This window comes from Antennarius striatus, chromosome 18, assembly GCF_040054535.1.
Source record: "Antennarius striatus isolate MH-2024 chromosome 18, ASM4005453v1, whole genome shotgun sequence".
Classification (NCBI taxonomy): Eukaryota; Metazoa; Chordata; class Actinopteri; order Lophiiformes; family Antennariidae; genus Antennarius; species Antennarius striatus.
Genome location: NC_090793.1, coordinates 1,720,702 through 1,740,445, shown reverse-complemented (window position 1 = coordinate 1,740,445; position 19,744 = coordinate 1,720,702). Strand labels below are relative to the sequence as shown.

Here is a 19,744-nt window from a genome sequence, read left to right as displayed (position 1 = left end):
TGAGGCGCTGATAGGTCTATCTGTCTGTTTATTCAGGAAGTAAAGGAATCTGGTTTGCGTTCCTTTATTCGCAAGTTTAACTACTTGACAAGATGTAACACAACTAGTTACAACTATTACAACTAGTACTACAACTAGTACTACAACTAAAACTATTACTCTACCATCTCTTCAAAAGTGATCCGACTCTTTACTCCTCAGAACTTTGAGGAACCATCAAGAGACGTTTTAAATAATATTTATTTTGTTCTGCCGACCAGATGCGTGTGACGTCATACGTAAATTCGTGACGTCACCGTACTGCACACGCTTTCTTGGGCATGACAGAGCCAGAACGTTAGATGTTTCCTCCACCCTGTGGTCGTTCACGGGTACTGCGGGCATATTTTCAGGGCGCGTTGGTGGTTGCCATGACAACAGGATGGCTCTCCGGCAGGTTTTTTTTTTTTTTTAGATAAAAGCAGCGATCTGGAGGAAGATGTTAATTTTTAGTACATTAAAGCAGAAAACAGGAAGTAGCTTTAATTTTTTTTTACTCTCATCCAGGCTCATCGGCTTCATCAGCTCAAAAGATTTTTATTTAACCTCATGTGAACGTGATGACGTCACCTGGATGGATGTAAACAAATACGGATGCTGTTGTCACCCTGATGCCTTTCTTTTTTTTTTTAAATTACATTTACTTCAGAGTAAATTCAGCTAATTAATCACCAGGTTCAGCCGCCACACTCCTCTTCCCCCCCCATTGATCTCATTTAAAATGTTCTGGTTGCTTCTGGGTCTTCACAGGTGGATCCGTTTAGTTGATTTGTGGTCATGTTTGTGTCTTTTCTGTATTATTGTAAATAAAGATATAATATTTTGAAAACTTTTTTTTTTTGCTTATTTTTCATCTTCACACATCCAAACTTCTATTCCATAAAATTATTATTCACTATTTCAGAATTTAATTTCCGTTCTAGGATTATTCATGTTACTTTAAGGATAGAAACTTGAAGAGGAATAGTCCTAGAATAAATGACTAGTGTGGTTTAACAAGAATCTTGAATTTTGGGGATGTAAAAAAAAAAAGGATTTAATGGAGTCATAATCAGGGGTAAACAAAAACACGTGTGTTGAATATTCTCTTTATTAAGCTGCTTCATTTCCCCGTCAGAAAAGCCCAGAAACTCCCCCCGCAGCAGCCGCCATTTGTCCCCGCAGCTCGGTTTCATTCATTCGCTCCCTGGCTTTGGTGGTGGGTCTGTGACGTCATCGGACGCTACAGCAGCGGCCGCCCTGAGGTTTGTCCCTAAAAGCGGCCACAAAGCAGCGGACTGCACCCAAACGCATCGGTGGAGGAACTGTCCTCAAGTTAGCTAACCGGGAGGCTAATTGCTAAACTAGCACGTAAACTCTCGTTAGAATTGCGCGCATTAGTTGTTTTTTTTACGCGAGTCATGTAAACTAAAAAGACTTTATCAGCTTCCGGAGTTCTGAAATTATTTTTTTAAAAAGATTTTGGGAACCAAAATTAGCGACAAACAATCCGCCTTTTCCACCGTAATTCTGTTTTACCGACTTCCTGACACAACTAAACATCTCAGCCGCGCGTTGCATCCTGGGAAGTGTAGTCGACCGAACGGGAAAACCGCTAATTTGATGTGTTTAACCATAAATAGGTGTTGAATTGCACATAATCGCTTTAATATTGAATTTTTTAATCGTAAAGAGAAAAAATTGTTAGAGGCGGTGAGTTTCATGTTTTGTAAATCCCGCCAGTAACTCCACAGCGGAACTACACGCCCCACAATCCTCTCCTGACGTCATCGCACTCAGCGGAAAGAAGAAGAAAAAAAAAGCAGCCGCTTCCGTGTTGTTCTTGGTGCGATCCTGCCCGAAGAAGTGTCGCTTTAGCTCGGTTAGCTCTCCTGACAGCCGCGCCGGAGGGAGTCTGCCATGATTCTGTGAAGCCGAGTCGCACTTTTAGCGTCCCCCCCCTTCCCCCAACCGCCACCGACATGTCGCTGCTGCAGAGCTCCAAGAAGAAAGACAAGCGCATTTTATCCGGTACCTGCCCGGACCCGAAATGCCAGGCGAGGCTGTTCTTCCCCGCTTACGGCTCGGTTAGCATCGAGTGCACCGAATGTGGACAACGCCACGAGCAGAAGAACCTGCTGAGCGTGGAGGAGGTGACCGATCCGGACGTGGTGCTCCACAATCTGCTCAGGAACGCCCTGTTGGGCGTCACCGGGGCCCCCAAGAAAGGCACGGAGCTGGTGAAGGTGATGGGGCTCTCCAACTACCACTGCAAGCTGCTGTCGCCGGTGCTCACCCGGTACGGGATGGACAAGCAGACCGGGAAAGCCAAGCTCCTGAGGGACATGAACCAGGGGGAGATGTTCGATTGCTCCCTGTTGGGGGATCGGGCGTTCCTGATCGAACCCGATCACGTCTCCACCATGGGTTATGGGAAAGACCGGTCGGGGAGTCTCATCTACCTCCACGACACCCTGGAGGAGATGAAGAAGGCCAACGGGAACAGGGAATGCCTGATCCCGGTCCACGTGGACGGGGACGGACACTGCCTGGTCCACGCCGTGTCCAGAGCCCTGGTGGGGAGGGAACTGTTCTGGCACGCCCTGAGGGAGAACCTCAAGCAGAACTTCAAGCAGAACCTGGATCGCTACAAGGCGCTCTTCCAGGACTTCATCGACGCCGCCGAGTGGGAGGACATCATCAACGAGTGCGACCCCCTCTTCATCCCGCCTGAAGGCGTGCCCCTCGGGCTGCGCAACATCCACATTTTCGGCTTGGCCAACGTCCTCCACCGACCCATAATCCTGTTGGACTCCTTGAGCGGAATGAGGAGCTCCGGGGATTATTCCGCCACCTTCTTACCCGGTTTGGTTTCCGAGGAGCAGTGCCGGGGTAAAGACGGGAAGCCCAACAAACCCATCTGCATCGCGTGGAGCAGCTCCGGCCGCAACCACTACATCCCCCTGGTGGGCATCAAGAACACCATCCTCCCCAAACTTCCTCCACGTTTGCTCCCGAAGGCGTGGGGCGTCCCTCAGGAGCTGATCAGGAAGTACATCAAGCTGGAGCAGGACGGCAGCTGCGTGATCGGCGGCGACCGCAGCTTGCAGGACAAGTACCTGATGCGCCTGGTGAACGCCATGGAGGAGGTGTTCATGGAGAAGCACAGCATCCACCCGTCGCTGGTGGCCGACGTGCACCAGTACGTCTACAGACGGACCGGCGTCATCGGCATACAGCCGGAGGAAGTGACTGAAGCGGCCAAGAAGTCGGTGACGGAGAACCGGTTGCACCGTTGCCTGATCTGCGGCGCCTTATCCGAGCTCCACGTCCCGCCCGAGTGGCTGGCGCCCGGCGGGAAACTCTACAACTTGGCCAAATCCACCCACGGCCAACTGCGTCCGGACAAGAACTACAGCTTCCCGCTCAACAACGTGGTCTGCTCCTACGACCCCCAGAAGGACGTCCTGGTCCCCGATTTCAAACTCAGCTCCCTGAACACCTGCAACTGGTGTCACGGCACGTCGGTGCGCCACGTCCACGGCGACGGCTCGGTGGCGTACCTGGACGGCGACCGCACCAACACGCGCTCGCATGGCGGCAAGTGCGGCTGCGGTTTCAAACATTTCTGGGAAGGGAAGGAGTACGACAACCTCCCCGAGGCGTTCCCCATCACCTTGGAGTGGGGGGGGCGGGTGGTGCGGGAGACGGTGTACTGGTTCCAGTACGAGGCGGAGGCGTCGCTGAACAGCAACGTGTACGACGTGGCCATGAAGCTGGTCACCAAGCACTTCCCCGGCGAGTTCGGCAGCGAGATCCTGGTGCAGAAGGTGGTGAACACCATCCTGCACCACACCGCCAAGAAGAACGTCATCGGCGGTGATGTCATCGCACCTCCTGAAGGAGCGTCCCGTCAAAAAGCAGGAAATAAACGCTGTAAGGGCGAACAGTTTGAGTTCAAAATGTCACGAATGGAGCTTCCTGCTTCCTGTTGTGTGTTTCCTGTTAGGTTGTGTGTTTCCTCTAGTGTTGTGTGTTTCCTGTTGGATTGTGTGTTTCCTGTTAGGTTGTGTTTCCTGTTAGGTTGTGTGTTTCCTCTAGTGTTGTGTGTTTCCTGTTGGATTGTGTGTTTCCTGTTAGGTTGTGTTTCCTGTTAGGTTGTGTTTCCTGTTGGATTGTGTGTTTCCTGTAGTGGTGTGTGTTTCCTTGTGTGTTTCCTGTTAGGTTGTGTGTTTCCTTGTGTGTTTCCTGTTAGATTGTGTATTTCCTGGTGTGTGTCCTGGTGTTTTTCCTGTTAGGTTGTGTGTTTCCTGGTGCATTTCCTGGTGTGTTTCCTGTTAGGTTGTGTGTTTCCTATTAGATTATGTGTTTCCTATTAGACTATGTGTTTCCTGTTAGATTATGTGTTTCCTGTTAGATTATGTGTTTCCTGTTAGATTGTGTTTCCTGGTGTGTTTCCTGTTAGGTTGTGTGTTTCCTCTAGTGTTGTGTGTTTCCTGTTGGATTGTGTGTTTCCTGTTAGGTTGTGTTTCCTGTTAGGTTGTGTTTCCTGTTGGATTGTGTGTTTCCTGTAGTGGTGTGTGTTTCCTGGTGTGTTTCCTGTTAGGTTGTGTGTTTCCTTGTGTTTTTCCTGTTGTGTTTCCTGTTAGATTGTGTATTTCCTGGGTGTGTCCTGGTGTTTTTCCTGTTAGGTTGTGTGTTTCCTGGTGCATTTCCTGGTGTGTTTCCTGTTAGGTTGTGTGTTTCCTGGTGCATTTCCTGGTGTGTTTCCTGTTAGGTTGTGTGTTTCCTATTAGATTATGTGTTTCCTGTTAGACTATGTGTTTCCTGTTAGATTGTGTTTCCTGGTGTGTTTCCTGTTAGGTTGTGTGTTTCCTGATGTGTTTCCTGTTAGGTTGTGTGTTTCCTGTTAGGTTGTGTGTTTCCTGTTAGGTTGTGTGTTTCCTGTTAGGTTATGTGTTTCCTGTTAGATTGTGTTTCCTGTTGTGTTTCCTGTTAGATTGTGTATTTCCTGGTGTGTGTCCTGGTGTTTTTCCTGTTAGGTTGTGTGTTTCCTGGTGCATTTCCTGGTGTGTTTCCTGTTAGGTTGTGTGTTTCCTGGTGCATTTCCTGGTGTGTTTCCTGTTAGGTTGTGTGTTTCCTATTAGATTATGTGTTTCCTATTAGACTATGTGTTTCCTGTTAGATTATGTGTTTCCTGTTAGATTATGTGTTTCCTGTTAGATTGTGTTTCCTGGTGTGTTTCCTGTTAGGTTGTGTGTTTCCTCTAGTGTTGTGTGTTTCCTGTTGGATTGTGTGTTTCCTGTTAGGTTGTGTTTCCTGTTAGGTTGTGTTTCCTGTTGGATTGTGTGTTTCCTGTAGTGGTGTGTGTTTCCTGGTGTGTTTCCTGTTAGGTTGTGTGTTTCCTATTAGATTATGTGTTTCCTGTTAGACTATGTGTTTCCTGTTAGATTGTGTTTCCTGGTGTGTTTCCTGTTAGGTTGTGTGTTTCCTGGTGCATTTCCTGGTGTGTTTCCTGTTAGGTTGTGTGTTTCCTGTTAGGTTGTGTGTTTCCTGTTAGGTTGTGTGTTTCCTGTTAGGTTGTGTGTTTCCTGTTAGATTGTGTTTCCTGGTGTGTTTCCTGTTAGGTTGTGTGTTTCCTGTTAGATTGTGTTTCCTGGTGTGTTTCCTGTTAGGTTGTGTGTTTCCTGGTGCGTTTCCTGGTGTGTTTCCTGTTAGGTTGTGTGTTTTCCGGTGTGTTTCCTGTCCCCAGTGCTGCAGTAACGGTTTAACCCTTAAGGCCCCACATTTAACAGGATGTTCTGACCCCTCCGGTCACGTGGGTCCTACCTCTCCCGCCGGTGACGTCACACTTACCTGCTCCGCGCCCTGGAAGCAGATCCTGCAGCTGGGGGTGGGGATGCAGGTGTCGCTGCTGCAGCTGGAGTGCATCGCCTGCACCTTCCCGGACCCGCCCCCGTCTTCCGCGGATCCGACCCCCCCGCAGGCTTCATCGCAGCCCTGCTCCTCTTCCTCCTCTTCCTCCTGATCCGCCCCCTCCCCATCACCGGGGCGTCCTTGGCGGCCGTGGGGTTCGCCTTCATCCCAGGTGAAGCCCCCTACCTCCGCCTCCCCCTCCCCCTCCTCGGTGCTCATAATGGAACGCAGCCGGTGCCGGTTGGCGGCTGACGCGGCTCGGATCGCCGCCCCCGCGGACAGCGAGTGGCGCTCCGGTGGTGCTGACCCGCGGTGGAGCTACGGAGCGGCGGCGGGACCCCCCCGGCGCTGCGGCCTGTCAGACGGATGGAGCCGCGTTACGCGCCTCGGACACCCGCGGAGCATCTCCACGCAGCATCCATGCATCGCCGGGTTTCTGCTTCCTCCCCTCCTCCCTCCTCTTCCTCCGATGAAGAAGAGTGTGATGGGCGGGTGGGGGCTAAGGGGGGTGTCTGGGGGTCCTCCGGTTAATCTCCGCCGGTTCCTCCCCGGTACCGGACTCTGGAGCCGCTGCAGGTCGTCTGACACTCCGGAAAGCAGAGAGGAGCGCCCCCCCGGGACATGACCGATCAATCCCGGCGTGGTTCCGTCAGTGCGATGGGGGGGTTGTTTCCGGAAGGAGAGGCGCGAGCCCGTGGGTTCGTCACGGAGCGGCTCGCGCGGACAGACGTGGGCTTCACCTGCTGCGTAACGGACGCCATCGTTATCCGCGGTGTTGGCTCCGCCCACTGGTCCATCAGGAGACCTCAGCCAATGAGTGATGGAGGAGGAGAGGGGGCGGGACCTGCTCCGGGGGGCTCCTGGGGGGCCACGCGACCGAAACCGATGCATCATGCATTTTTTTATACTGCTTTCTTGGGTCACGGGGGTTGCTGGTCCTTATCCCAGCATGTCCCCAAACAGATTTACAACAATTAGATTTGATATATTTAGTATTTATATTTAATATTTTAAATTTATATTTTAAAAAATAATTTAATAATTAAACATTTATTTAATTATTCATTTTTCATACTTATTCCTCCACTTTCTTGAGTCACGGGGGTTGCTGTAGCCTGTTTCAGAAAGTCCCCAAACAGATTTAAAATATTTATTGAATAAACATTTTTTCATTCATTCTCTGAACTGATTTTCCACTTTTGTGGGTCACGGGGGTTGCTAACGCCTATCTCAGAATGCCCCCAAATACATTTACATTATTTAGTAGATAACAGCTTAATTTAAATAGAAAAAAAGATTTTGATAATTAAACATTTATTTAATTATTCATTTTTCATACTGATTCCTCCACTTTCTAGGGTCACGGTGGTTGCTGAAGCATTTTTCAGAAAGTCCCCAAATAGATTTTCCATATTTATTGGATAAACATTCATTCATTCATTCATTCATTCATTCATTCATTCATTCATTCAGTCTCTGAACTGATTTTCCCTTTTCGTTGGTCACAGGGGTTGCTGGCCCCAATCCTAGAACATCCCCAACAGATTTACAATATTTATCAGATAAACAGCTTTATTTAAATAGAAAAAAATAAATAATACATTTTAAATATTTTACCATTAATTTTCAGATTACAAGTAGGCGGGGCCACACAAGTCAGGCTGAGATAAGTAAAGGAATGGTTTAGTCCAGTAAAGGAATGGTTTAGTCCAGTAAAGGAATGGTTTAGTCCAGTAAAGGAATGGTTTTGTCCACTAAATGAATGGTTTAGTCCAGTAAAGGAATGGTTTAGTCCAGTAAAGGAATGGTTTAGTCCAGTAAAGGAATGGTTTAGTCCATTAAAAGAATGGTTTAGTCCAGTGAAGAAATGGTTTAGTCCAGTAAAGGAATGGTTTAGTCCAGTAAAGGAATGGTTTAGTCGGGTAGAGGAATGATTTAGTCCACTAAAGGAATGGTTTAGTCCAGTAAAGGAATGGTTTAGTCCAGTAAAGGAATGGTTTAGTCCAGTAAAGGAATGGTTTAGTCCAGTAAAGGAATGGTTTAGTCCAGTAAAGGAATGGTTTAGTCGGGTAGAGGAATGATTTAGTCCACTAAAGGAATGGTTTAGTCCCGTAAAGGAATGGTTTAGTCCAGTAAAGGAATGGTTTAGTCGGGTAGAGGAATGATTTAGTCCACTAAAGGAATGGTTTAGTCCAGTAAAGGAATGGTTTAGTCCAGTAAAGGAATCGTTTAGTCCAGTAAAGGAATGGTTTAGTCCAGTAAAGGAATGGTTTAGTCCAGTAAAGGAATGGTTTAGTCCAGTAAAGGAATGGTTTTGTCCAGTCGATCTTGACTCAACTTTCATTTCTATAGAGGATTTAAGGACTTGGCTGCATTAGACCCCCAAAATAATGTGGGGTGGGGGGTGGGGTCTCATGGAGAATCAGTTTTCCAAGAAGAATGTACTTCTTGATTTTTTTATTTTTTGTCCGGATGTCTATCTGTTTCCGGGGAGCAGGGCAGTAATGGACTCTAATGCAGCAAAGGAAATTACCCACTCACGTCCAATCACTACCTATGAGGCCCCGATCAATAGCAGGTCCCCAGGGCGCCGAGGGAGAGCCGGGTGAACCGCTGCTGAACTGGTTTCGTTTCTGAGGGTTTGGACTGAGCTGGACCGGCTCTGTACGATAAATAGATTCATTGATTAAATAGAGACAATATAGATCAGACAAATAACTAACTAAAATAATTATTATTATTAATAATAATAATGTTACATCATTATTATTAGTAGTAGTATTACAATTAGTATTATTATTACAATTATTATTACGATTATAGTTACTATTATCATTATAATTGCAATTATTATTGTTATTATTATTATTATTAATAATAATAATATGAAATGTACATTATTATTACAATTATTGTTACTATTATTATAATAATAATTATTAATTTTAATATTAATATTAATATTGTTTCCCCTACAGGGATTACCAATGTTTCTTCTTCTTCTCTTAATAAACCTGAGTTGAAGCTGATTGGTTTAAGATTACCAGTCTTGGTTTTAAAACAAAACATGTAGCTTCATGCTAAAGCTACAGGAGGATTTGGTGCTATCCAGTGACACAGGATGCTAGCATGCTAACACAGAGGTAACATGTCTTTAAAAAGTATTTCCTTGAAGACAGGAAAGAGTCGAGGGAGCCATTCCTTCTGGATCCGATCCAGAATGATCCACGGATCCAGATCAGACTCTGATGATTAGAGGAAAGCCTGATCAATACTTTTGGATTAATCTTATTGACGGACCAGATGAAGAAAACCTGATAGTTTTTAGTGGAAGCAGAAGAAACAATTTGAGTCTGAAACAGATCAAATGTGTCTGACTGGAATCTGGTCTTCATGACTTCATGCTGCTGATGTCTCTCCATCATCCTGATCAATTAGTCTGCTGGCCGTCATCCTGTCTGCTGCCCCCCCTCCCTCACTCCTACCCCTACCCCCCCCACTCCATGTTTCCTGTGGCCTGTCAAACACGCTGCGCCGCAAACACTCCCCCAGCTCGTCACAGGAAGTGGAGCGTCTGCCGAGGGTGAAGTGGACGAGCTGGAGGTCATGTGACGCCCCTGAGGCCTGTGGCCATGTGACACTTCTGAGGCCTGTGGTCATGTGACGCCTCTGAGGCCTGTGGTCATGTGACGCCTCTGAGGCCTGTGGTCATGTGACGCACCTGGGGCCTGTGGTCATGTGAGGCGCTGATAGGTCTATCTGTCTGTTTATTCAGGAAGTAAAGGAATCTGGTTTGCGTTCCTTTATTCGCAAGTTTAACTACTTGACAAGATGTAACACAACTAGTTACAACTATTACAACTAGTACTACAACTAGTACTACAACTAAAACTATTACTCTACCATCTCTTCAAAAGTGATCCGACTCTTTACTCCTCAGAACTTTGAGGAACCATCAAGAGACGTTTTAAATAATATTTATTTTGTTCTGCCGACCAGATGCGTGTGACGTCATACGTAAATTCGTGACGTCACCGTACTGCACACGCTTTCTTGGGCATGACAGAGCCAGAACGTTAGATGTTTCCTCCACCCTGTGGTCGTTCACGGGTACTGCGGGCATATTTTCAGGGCGCGTTGGTGGTTGCCATGACAACAGGATGGCTCTCCGGCAGGTTTTTTTTTTTTTTTAGATAAAAGCAGCGATCTGGAGGAAGATGTTAATTTTTAGTACATTAAAGCAGAAAACAGGAAGTAGCTTTAATTTTTTTTTACTCTCATCCAGGCTCATCGGCTTCATCAGCTCAAAAGATTTTTATTTAACCTCATGTGAACGTGATGACGTCACCTGGATGGATGTAAACAAATACGGATGCTGTTGTCACCCTGATGCCTTTCTTTTTTTTTTTAAATTACATTTACTTCAGAGTAAATTCAGCTAATTAATCACCAGGTTCAGCCGCCACACTCCTCTTCCCCCCCCATTGATCTCATTTAAAATGTTCTGGTTGCTTCTGGGTCTTCACAGGTGGATCCGTTTAGTTGATTTGTGGTCATGTTTGTGTCTTTTCTGTATTATTGTAAATAAAGATATAATATTTTGAAAACTTTTTTTTTTTGCTTATTTTTCATCTTCACACATCCAAACTTCTATTCCATAAAATTATTATTCACTATTTCAGAATTTAATTTCCGTTCTAGGATTATTCATGTTACTTTAAGGATAGAAACTTGAAGAGGAATAGTCCTAGAATAAATGACTAGTGTGGTTTAACAAGAATCTTGAATTTTGGGGATGTAAAAAAAAAAAGGATTTAATGGAGTCATAATCAGGGGTAAACAAAAACACGTGTGTTGAATATTCTCTTTATTAAGCTGCTTCATTTCCCCGTCAGAAAAGCCCAGAAACTCCCCCCGCAGCAGCCGCCATTTGTCCCCGCAGCTCGGTTTCATTCATTCGCTCCCTGGCTTTGGTGGTGGGTCTGTGACGTCATCGGACGCTACAGCAGCGGCCGCCCTGAGGTTTGTCCCTAAAAGCGGCCACAAAGCAGCGGACTGCACCCAAACGCATCGGTGGAGGAACTGTCCTCAAGTTAGCTAACCGGGAGGCTAATTGCTAAACTAGCACGTAAACTCTCGTTAGAATTGCGCGCATTAGTTGTTTTTTTTACGCGAGTCATGTAAACTAAAAAGACTTTATCAGCTTCCGGAGTTCTGAAATTATTTTTTTAAAAAGATTTTGGGAACCAAAATTAGCGACAAACAATCCGCCTTTTCCACCGTAATTCTGTTTTACCGACTTCCTGACACAACTAAACATCTCAGCCGCGCGTTGCATCCTGGGAAGTGTAGTCGACCGAACGGGAAAACCGCTAATTTGATGTGTTTAACCATAAATAGGTGTTGAATTGCACATAATCGCTTTAATATTGAATTTTTTAATCGTAAAGAGAAAAAATTGTTAGAGGCGGTGAGTTTCATGTTTTGTAAATCCCGCCAGTAACTCCACAGCGGAACTACACGCCCCACAATCCTCTCCTGACGTCATCGCACTCAGCGGAAAGAAGAAGAAAAAAAAAGCAGCCGCTTCCGTGTTGTTCTTGGTGCGATCCTGCCCGAAGAAGTGTCGCTTTAGCTCGGTTAGCTCTCCTGACAGCCGCGCCGGAGGGAGTCTGCCATGATTCTGTGAAGCCGAGTCGCACTTTTAGCGTCCCCCCCCTTCCCCCAACCGCCACCGACATGTCGCTGCTGCAGAGCTCCAAGAAGAAAGACAAGCGCATTTTATCCGGTACCTGCCCGGACCCGAAATGCCAGGCGAGGCTGTTCTTCCCCGCTTACGGCTCGGTTAGCATCGAGTGCACCGAATGTGGACAACGCCACGAGCAGAAGAACCTGCTGAGCGTGGAGGAGGTGACCGATCCGGACGTGGTGCTCCACAATCTGCTCAGGAACGCCCTGTTGGGCGTCACCGGGGCCCCCAAGAAAGGCACGGAGCTGGTGAAGGTGATGGGGCTCTCCAACTACCACTGCAAGCTGCTGTCGCCGGTGCTCACCCGGTACGGGATGGACAAGCAGACCGGGAAAGCCAAGCTCCTGAGGGACATGAACCAGGGGGAGATGTTCGATTGCTCCCTGTTGGGGGATCGGGCGTTCCTGATCGAACCCGATCACGTCTCCACCATGGGTTATGGGAAAGACCGGTCGGGGAGTCTCATCTACCTCCACGACACCCTGGAGGAGATGAAGAAGGCCAACGGGAACAGGGAATGCCTGATCCCGGTCCACGTGGACGGGGACGGACACTGCCTGGTCCACGCCGTGTCCAGAGCCCTGGTGGGGAGGGAACTGTTCTGGCACGCCCTGAGGGAGAACCTCAAGCAGAACTTCAAGCAGAACCTGGATCGCTACAAGGCGCTCTTCCAGGACTTCATCGACGCCGCCGAGTGGGAGGACATCATCAACGAGTGCGACCCCCTCTTCATCCCGCCTGAAGGCGTGCCCCTCGGGCTGCGCAACATCCACATTTTCGGCTTGGCCAACGTCCTCCACCGACCCATAATCCTGTTGGACTCCTTGAGCGGAATGAGGAGCTCCGGGGATTATTCCGCCACCTTCTTACCCGGTTTGGTTTCCGAGGAGCAGTGCCGGGGTAAAGACGGGAAGCCCAACAAACCCATCTGCATCGCGTGGAGCAGCTCCGGCCGCAACCACTACATCCCCCTGGTGGGCATCAAGAACACCATCCTCCCCAAACTTCCTCCACGTTTGCTCCCGAAGGCGTGGGGCGTCCCTCAGGAGCTGATCAGGAAGTACATCAAGCTGGAGCAGGACGGCAGCTGCGTGATCGGCGGCGACCGCAGCTTGCAGGACAAGTACCTGATGCGCCTGGTGAACGCCATGGAGGAGGTGTTCATGGAGAAGCACAGCATCCACCCGTCGCTGGTGGCCGACGTGCACCAGTACGTCTACAGACGGACCGGCGTCATCGGCATACAGCCGGAGGAAGTGACTGAAGCGGCCAAGAAGTCGGTGACGGAGAACCGGTTGCACCGTTGCCTGATCTGCGGCGCCTTATCCGAGCTCCACGTCCCGCCCGAGTGGCTGGCGCCCGGCGGGAAACTCTACAACTTGGCCAAATCCACCCACGGCCAACTGCGTCCGGACAAGAACTACAGCTTCCCGCTCAACAACGTGGTCTGCTCCTACGACCCCCAGAAGGACGTCCTGGTCCCCGATTTCAAACTCAGCTCCCTGAACACCTGCAACTGGTGTCACGGCACGTCGGTGCGCCACGTCCACGGCGACGGCTCGGTGGCGTACCTGGACGGCGACCGCACCAACACGCGCTCGCATGGCGGCAAGTGCGGCTGCGGTTTCAAACATTTCTGGGAAGGGAAGGAGTACGACAACCTCCCCGAGGCGTTCCCCATCACCTTGGAGTGGGGGGGGCGGGTGGTGCGGGAGACGGTGTACTGGTTCCAGTACGAGGCGGAGGCGTCGCTGAACAGCAACGTGTACGACGTGGCCATGAAGCTGGTCACCAAGCACTTCCCCGGCGAGTTCGGCAGCGAGATCCTGGTGCAGAAGGTGGTGAACACCATCCTGCACCACACCGCCAAGAAGAACCCCAACGAGTACAACCCGGTGTCCATCGACGGCGCCCACGCCCGGCGGCACTCTGACGTCGCGCCCGAAGCGCCGCCGCCGCCCCCGCCGGACGCCCAGCCGCCCACCAAGATCATCCTGACGGGGCAGAAGGCGAAGACGCTCCACAAGGAGGAGCTGACGATGAGCCGGGCGGAGCGCAGCCTCCAGCAGAGCATCAGCGAGCAGGCCTCGGCCAATCAGAAGCGGCGCAGCGAGCGGCTGAAGCAGGAGCAGCAGAAAAGCTCGCCGGAGACGCCTTCCTCAGCTCCGGCCACGCCCACCAAGTCGCCTTCCTTGTCGTCGTCCAATAAGGAGAAGAAGATCCGCGTGACCACCAGCGACGGCCGGCAGGCCATGCTGACCCTCCAGGCCCAGACGACCTTCTCCGACCTGCAGAGGAGCATCGCCAAGCAGTTCGGCGTGGCGCCGGCGCAGCAGTGCATCCGCCACGGCTTCCCGCCGAAGGAGATGGCTCCGCCCAAAGACGGCGAGGAGAACGAGCCGGCGGCGCTGCAGCACGGCGACAGGGTGACGGTGGAGATCCTGCGCGCCCCGCCCGGCGAGAGGAGCCCCGCCCCTTCCTCCATCCCGCGGGCGTCCAGCTCGCACGCCGTGGCGAGGAGCGACCACCACCACGACGCTGTCGCCGTGGTGACGGCGCCCGGGAGGAGGAGCGACCGGGAGCTGCAGGAGAGCATCGACCTGGAGATGTCGTCCCTGTGCCTCCTGGCCACGCTGATGGGTGAGTGTGTGTGTGTGTGTGTGTGTGTGTGTGTGTGTGTGTGTGTGTGTGTACATGTGTACATGTGTCCGCTGACTCAGGCGGAGCCATCCCCGTCTCATCTGCCTGCAGGGTCAAAGGTCGATCAGATAAGCGGCTGAGCGCCGCTTGCCTGAAGCCACGCCTCCTGTCAGCAGGAGGTCACATGACCGAAGCGTCCAGTCAGCAGAACAAAGTCCAACATTTGTTATTTAAGCCTAAATCAAGATATTATTTTAGTGTTAGCAGAAAACAATTTGCCGATCAGGTTTTTGTTATTGATCGATTTTCAAGCTGCGTCTTTCTGATTTTATCATTTATGACAATAAATTCTTAGAATTTTAATTAAAAACTTCTTTTTCTCTGGGAAACTGTGATTAGAGTCGCTCCCAGACTTTAGACGTTTTTCATAAATGAAAAAAAAATATCTGCAGTTTGATCAATAATGAGAAAAGCAGCAGCGTAAATAATTCGTCGTAACTGGACAATCATGCCTCATCCTGATTGGCTGATCCTCATCATGTGACGTACCTGTAGAATTATGGATCACGTCGATACTTTTATTAATATTGTTATTTTTGTTCAGGATCAGCAAAATGTGAAGATAAATTTGAGTTTCAGCGACAAACTGATCCCAATTCAGTTTTTTTTAATCTGACCTCCTCACTGACTGACAGCCAATCAGATCTGCTTTTATTACCTTCACCTTATTGATCAGGTGAATATTTAGCTTTCCGGACAAATGATCAGGAAACGTCTGTCCGGATCAGACGCCGGCGCAGGAAGTGATCGTTCTTAGGTTACAGTTCCGGACGAATCCAAGTTCTAGATGTGTGTTGTCATGGCAACAGAACCTGAAGGGAGGTCTGATGGCGTCTCCTCGTCTCTTCCAGGGGAGGACGTCTGGTCCTACGCCAAGAGGCTGCCGCACTTCTTCCAGCAGGGCGGAGTCTTCTACAACATCGTGAAGAAAGACATGGGTACGCTGGTTTTTCACTTCCAATGACACGGAGCTCCGTCGTCCGGAGGTAGTTCAGCCTCAGTCGGGACGCCAGGGTCGCCACGGCGACCGTCCGATTGTTCCCAGTTTGTTCTCGATAACTTCTCACCACGTTGTTCCCTGAAAGAACCAACAAAGAACGAGACGGACGAAAAACTGTTTTTATTCTAACTATAATAGTAAAGGTGAATCCAGTTTGTATCAACTTTATTAGCAGCGTCCTCGTGACGTCACACCAACGTTTGGTTCTTGTTAGTTCTGCTAGTTTGGGAGTTTGTTTAGCGCTAATGTGTTCTGTGTTAGCGGCCTGAGCGGCCCCTTTAAGAAGGTAGTCATGTGACCGAGGCAAGCATCTCCAGAACCAACAGCCTCATGGTGATCCAGTTGGGTGTTCAGTCCAGTTGACGTTGTCCGTTTCCCCCCTCCAGGCCTGATGGACGGGAAACACTGCACGCTGCCGCACCTGACGGGGAAGACGTTCGTCTACAACGCGGCGGAGGAGCGCCTGGAGCTCTGCGTGGACACGGCCGGTCACTTCCCCATCGGCCCCGATGTGGAGGACCTGGTGAAGGAGGCTCTGGTCCAGCTTCGCTCTGACGGATCCACCAGGGGCAGCAGAGAGGGCAGTCCCTCCCACGGCGTCCTCCGATTGGGCAGCGGCGGCGTGGTGCGGAAGAAGGAGCAGCTGCAGAGCGTCACCGCCTTCCAGGGTAAAGGCCACTCCTTGGGCAGTGCCGGCGGCTCCTCCCCCGTGGAACACCGGCCTATCACCCGTCAGCACAGCAGCGGCGTGGATCTGAGCACCAGCGTGTCCAGAGGACCCCCGGACTTGTCGGACATCCCGGAGGACACCACCAGGGAGCTGGTGCGCATGGCGCCGGGCTTCGTCACCACGAAGGACGGTCGCGGTCTGGACCCCACCCTGATGGAGCAGCAGCGGAAGAAGCTCCAGGAGATGGTGTCCTCCATCCAAGCCTCCATGGAGCGTCACCTCCGGGAGCAGCAGAGCTCCTCCTCCTCCTCCTCTGGGCAGGAGCGAACAGGCGGGGCAAAGACGACCACGGGCCAACCGGCGCCCAACCTCAACCCTCCGACCGCAGGAAGCGCGACGACGCCGAGCAAACCCGACGACAAGTCGGAAGAACTGGAGGACATGGAGAGTCAGGACGCCGAGCAAGGCAACGCCGCCGAACCCATGGATCACTCCTGATCGCTAATCACCCCCCAGCGCTGACGCCCGACCCCCCCTCCCCACCCCCACCTCGCCACGCCCTGCCACGCCTCACCGGCACCTTTGGGTCATAACGCCTCAGGTCAGATCCTAAAGCTTTTCATCGTGTTTGGTCGTCTGTCTTGCATGAGTGTGAGCGAAACGACGGCGATTCGCTCACAAACGCGCCACAAACGCGTCAGAAGGGGCGGAGCTTATCCACATGTCACAATGCAGTAAATGACAAACACATTTGATTGGCCTCTGCTCTGGACAGGAAAGATTTAGCCTTTTCCGGTTGGCGACGTTTGCTAAACGAGTGCCGATGGGATGCGATCCCCGCTTTCAGATAGCCTGTTAGCCTCTCTCGGGCCACATGCTAACGTCCGCTGTAGATGTAGAGTTATCCCACGAGGTTTTATCTCAGCAGCTCGTCGTCCGAGCATCGCGAGTCCGAGAGCGTTTACAGCTCAGCGAAAAACAAATTCAAATTTCTCGATAAACCGACTCGTAAATAAACCGTCACATCGTCGGCATACAGCAGAACTTTGCAGTTTTATGGCTACACGGTCGTTCTGATGACTCCAGGTTGATCCAACGAGCTGCTGACGATATTTCTCTCAGATTTCCGGCTGCTTTGAGAGTGAACGCACATGGTTTAATGAAGCTAACTACAGCCTGTGGCCAAATGTATGCGGACAGCCCCCTAGCACTCACGATTTATGTTTTAGCTCCCAAAGTTGTCCTGAGAATGTCTTCCAGACTGAAACCAGAGGAGAGGAAGCAGCTTTATAAAGCAGCCTGCTGCTAGCATCTGGGTTTTATTTTGATTTAATGTCCACCTATTATTAAATCCCCTCTCTTTAGCATAACTAAAACGTATCCTTAAATCAAACAAATAATTTCTGCCACGCTTCAGGAACAGAAAGAGTACAAAAAAATAGTTCCTTATAGGACGGATTTGAGGTGTGACTCTGTAAGACCAAATGGATGATTTTAAATAGCAGTTAGTAGCAATTAGCTGCTAGTAGCAGCTAATACCCAGTAGCAGTTAGAAGCTAATTGAATGAAGAATTATCGCGCATCATGTGCGGCCCAGGAGTTTCTTATGCTCTGTGCAGATCAACACTGCGTTGGTGTAGAAGAGGCGTAACAAATATTGTTGCCTGGCAAACCTCGTCTCTCACTTCTTGACTCCACCTGCTGTTGTGGAGGATGAACTACACAGACCATAATGAGAACTCTGTTGGCAGCAGAACAGAAACAACACCTCAAGTCCTGTTTTTAGGTTTTCTTTGCTTCAACAACTGTTTTTTTGTACTTATCAGTTTTTTTTTCATTTTTAGTTCCTGAGGCATCTTTTTTAAATTTTTTTAGATGTTTTTTTGATTTGAATCATCATTTTCGCAACACCCATAGCAGATCCTCAAGCTGTGATTGGATGCCTTCCAACGACCTCTGCAGCTGATTTTTAAGCATCCTTGTTGACTCCTATAATAATCATTCGTTTTTGAATTTCACTGTGAGATGCCTGAACTGTCAAACTAGTTTGTAAAATAGGCGTCTTTTTCTTCTGGAGTTAGATGTTCTTAGGTTAGCTTAGCATAAACGGCTATGGAAACAGTAACACAATCCCCCCCTCTAAAATCTTTATGCTATGCTAAGCTAACATTATCACACATGTGATGCTAAAGCACGAACAGGCGCCTCCCAAAATGTTTTTTAAAAAAAAAAAAAACCCAAAAAAAACTGTTGTCAGTTCACACATTTGTTGCCTTAAAATCTTCTTTTTGTGTTTTAACTTTTCAAATGTTCAAAAAGGCTGCAGTTTGGCGCAAAATCTTAGAAATCTTAAATTGCGACTTTTTCAGCTCTGAGGTTTACTTTTCCTGCTGTGGTGAACAAAGGTATGACTCAGCACTTTGAGGATGAGGAGGGAGCATTAGCGTAGCATCACCATTATCAGTGAGAGGAAACAGGTCGGCCTCCCCGACGAATCAGGAATGACGGCGCTATAACAGACTTGAAGTTTTCCTTTGTGACTGCTGTACTGATGACTTGATTGTATTGCAGTTGTATATAGTATATATTGTAGTATATTTGACCTGTACAGAAACTGTTCACTTCCTCCACTTCGTCTTTTTTGCTAATAAATGATACGCGGCTTCAACATCGCTGTTTGCATGAGTGATACGTTTTCAACCTGACAATAAAATCAGTTGCTTCACTTTGTTTCTGGATTGTTCAGTTTGTTTCTAAAGCGTTTCATTTCCTGTTTGCCCGAGCAGTTTTTTAATAAAGTTATTAATTATGAAAAATCCTAATCTTATTTTATCGATCAAAGCTGAGTAACTGACTGAAAAAAAGGTATTTTAGATTGACTGAGGAAAAAAAAATTTTTTTTTTTAGACCGACCAACCGAAAAACTTTTTTTAGACTGAGCTGCCGACTGACCAACAAAAAAAACCAAAAAATTTTTAGACCCACCAGCCGACCGAAAAAAAACTTTGTCAGACCACCCAACTGACAGAAAAAAAAGTTTAGCCCGACCGATCACAAAAAAATTTTTTTTAGAACAACCGATTGATCAACAGAAAAAAATAAAAATTTAAGCCAACCGAACAAAATAAGTTGGTCTAAAAAAAATCTTTCCGTTGGTTGGTGGGCTGAAAAAAATCTTTTTATTTTTATTTTTTGGTCGGTCTAAAATATTCTTTTTCAGTCCGTTGGCCTTGCAGTCGGTCGTTGGGTCTAATTTTTTTTTTTGCGGTCGGTCGGTCTAAAAACAATTTTTTTTGTCAGTCGGTTGGTCTGAATGTCCAATGCCTTTTCTTTCTGTGAAGATCCTAGAGGGTTATTTAGTTATTATCTACTTCAAGATCCTGGAAAAGGGTTATTAATATTTGGTTACAGGAAAATGTTTGGACACCCCTGCCTTAAACCGTAGTTTATCTTTAATAAAATTTATCTAGATATAAAAGTAATGAGCTCATACAGGACAAATATGTGCAATAAACCCTCCATCTCTAAATGTAGATTTTAAAAATGAGTTGTTAAAATTATCAGATATGAATTCTCAATACTTAAATTAATTTTTGCTGTGAATTCTGTTCTTCCTCTTAAGGGGCGTTTGAGTTCTTCATGCTTTTACTTTGTAAGGGATCTGAATGTCGGCCTTCCGGCACTAGGACCC

General features: G+C 48.5%; 2 protein-coding genes across 2 annotated transcripts; both read left to right on the top strand.

Annotated features, from left to right (window-relative positions):
• The first annotated feature begins 1,277 nt into the window (after positions 1-1,277).
• On the top strand, positions 1,278-7,189 carry LOC137612895 (deubiquitinating protein VCPIP1-like). Its single transcript, XM_068341693.1, has 2 exons — positions 1,278-4,624; positions 4,796-7,189. The coding sequence occupies exon 1, from the start codon at positions 2,001-2,003 to the stop codon at positions 4,173-4,175; it is 2,175 nt and encodes a 724-aa protein (XP_068197794.1). The 5' UTR covers positions 1,278-2,000; the 3' UTR covers positions 4,176-4,624; positions 4,796-7,189.
• Positions 7,190-10,945: 3,756 nt separating this feature from the next.
• Positions 10,946-18,778, top strand: vcpip1 (valosin containing protein (p97)/p47 complex interacting protein 1). Its single transcript, XM_068340989.1, has 3 exons — positions 10,946-14,323; positions 15,235-15,321; positions 15,770-18,778. The coding sequence occupies exons 1-3, from the start codon at positions 11,674-11,676 to the stop codon at positions 16,549-16,551; spliced, it is 3,519 nt and encodes a 1,172-aa protein (XP_068197090.1). The 5' UTR covers positions 10,946-11,673; the 3' UTR covers positions 16,552-18,778.
• The last annotated feature ends 966 nt before the right edge of the window (positions 18,779-19,744 follow it).

Bases quoted from the DNA above. Each gene is read 5' to 3' on its own strand.
- vcpip1 (XM_068340989.1), top strand. From the start codon at position 11,674: ATGTCGCTGCTGCAGAGCTCCAAGAAGAAAGACAAGCGCATTTTATCC. The intron at 14,324-15,234 runs GTGAGTGTGTGT...CGTCTCTTCCAG, and splicing joins CCTCCTGGCCACGCTGATGG to GGGAGGACGTCTGGTCCTAC. The intron at 15,322-15,769 runs GTACGCTGGTTT...TCCCCCCTCCAG, and splicing joins CATCGTGAAGAAAGACATGG to GCCTGATGGACGGGAAACAC.
- LOC137612895 (XM_068341693.1), top strand. From the start codon at position 2,001: ATGTCGCTGCTGCAGAGCTCCAAGAAGAAAGACAAGCGCATTTTATCC.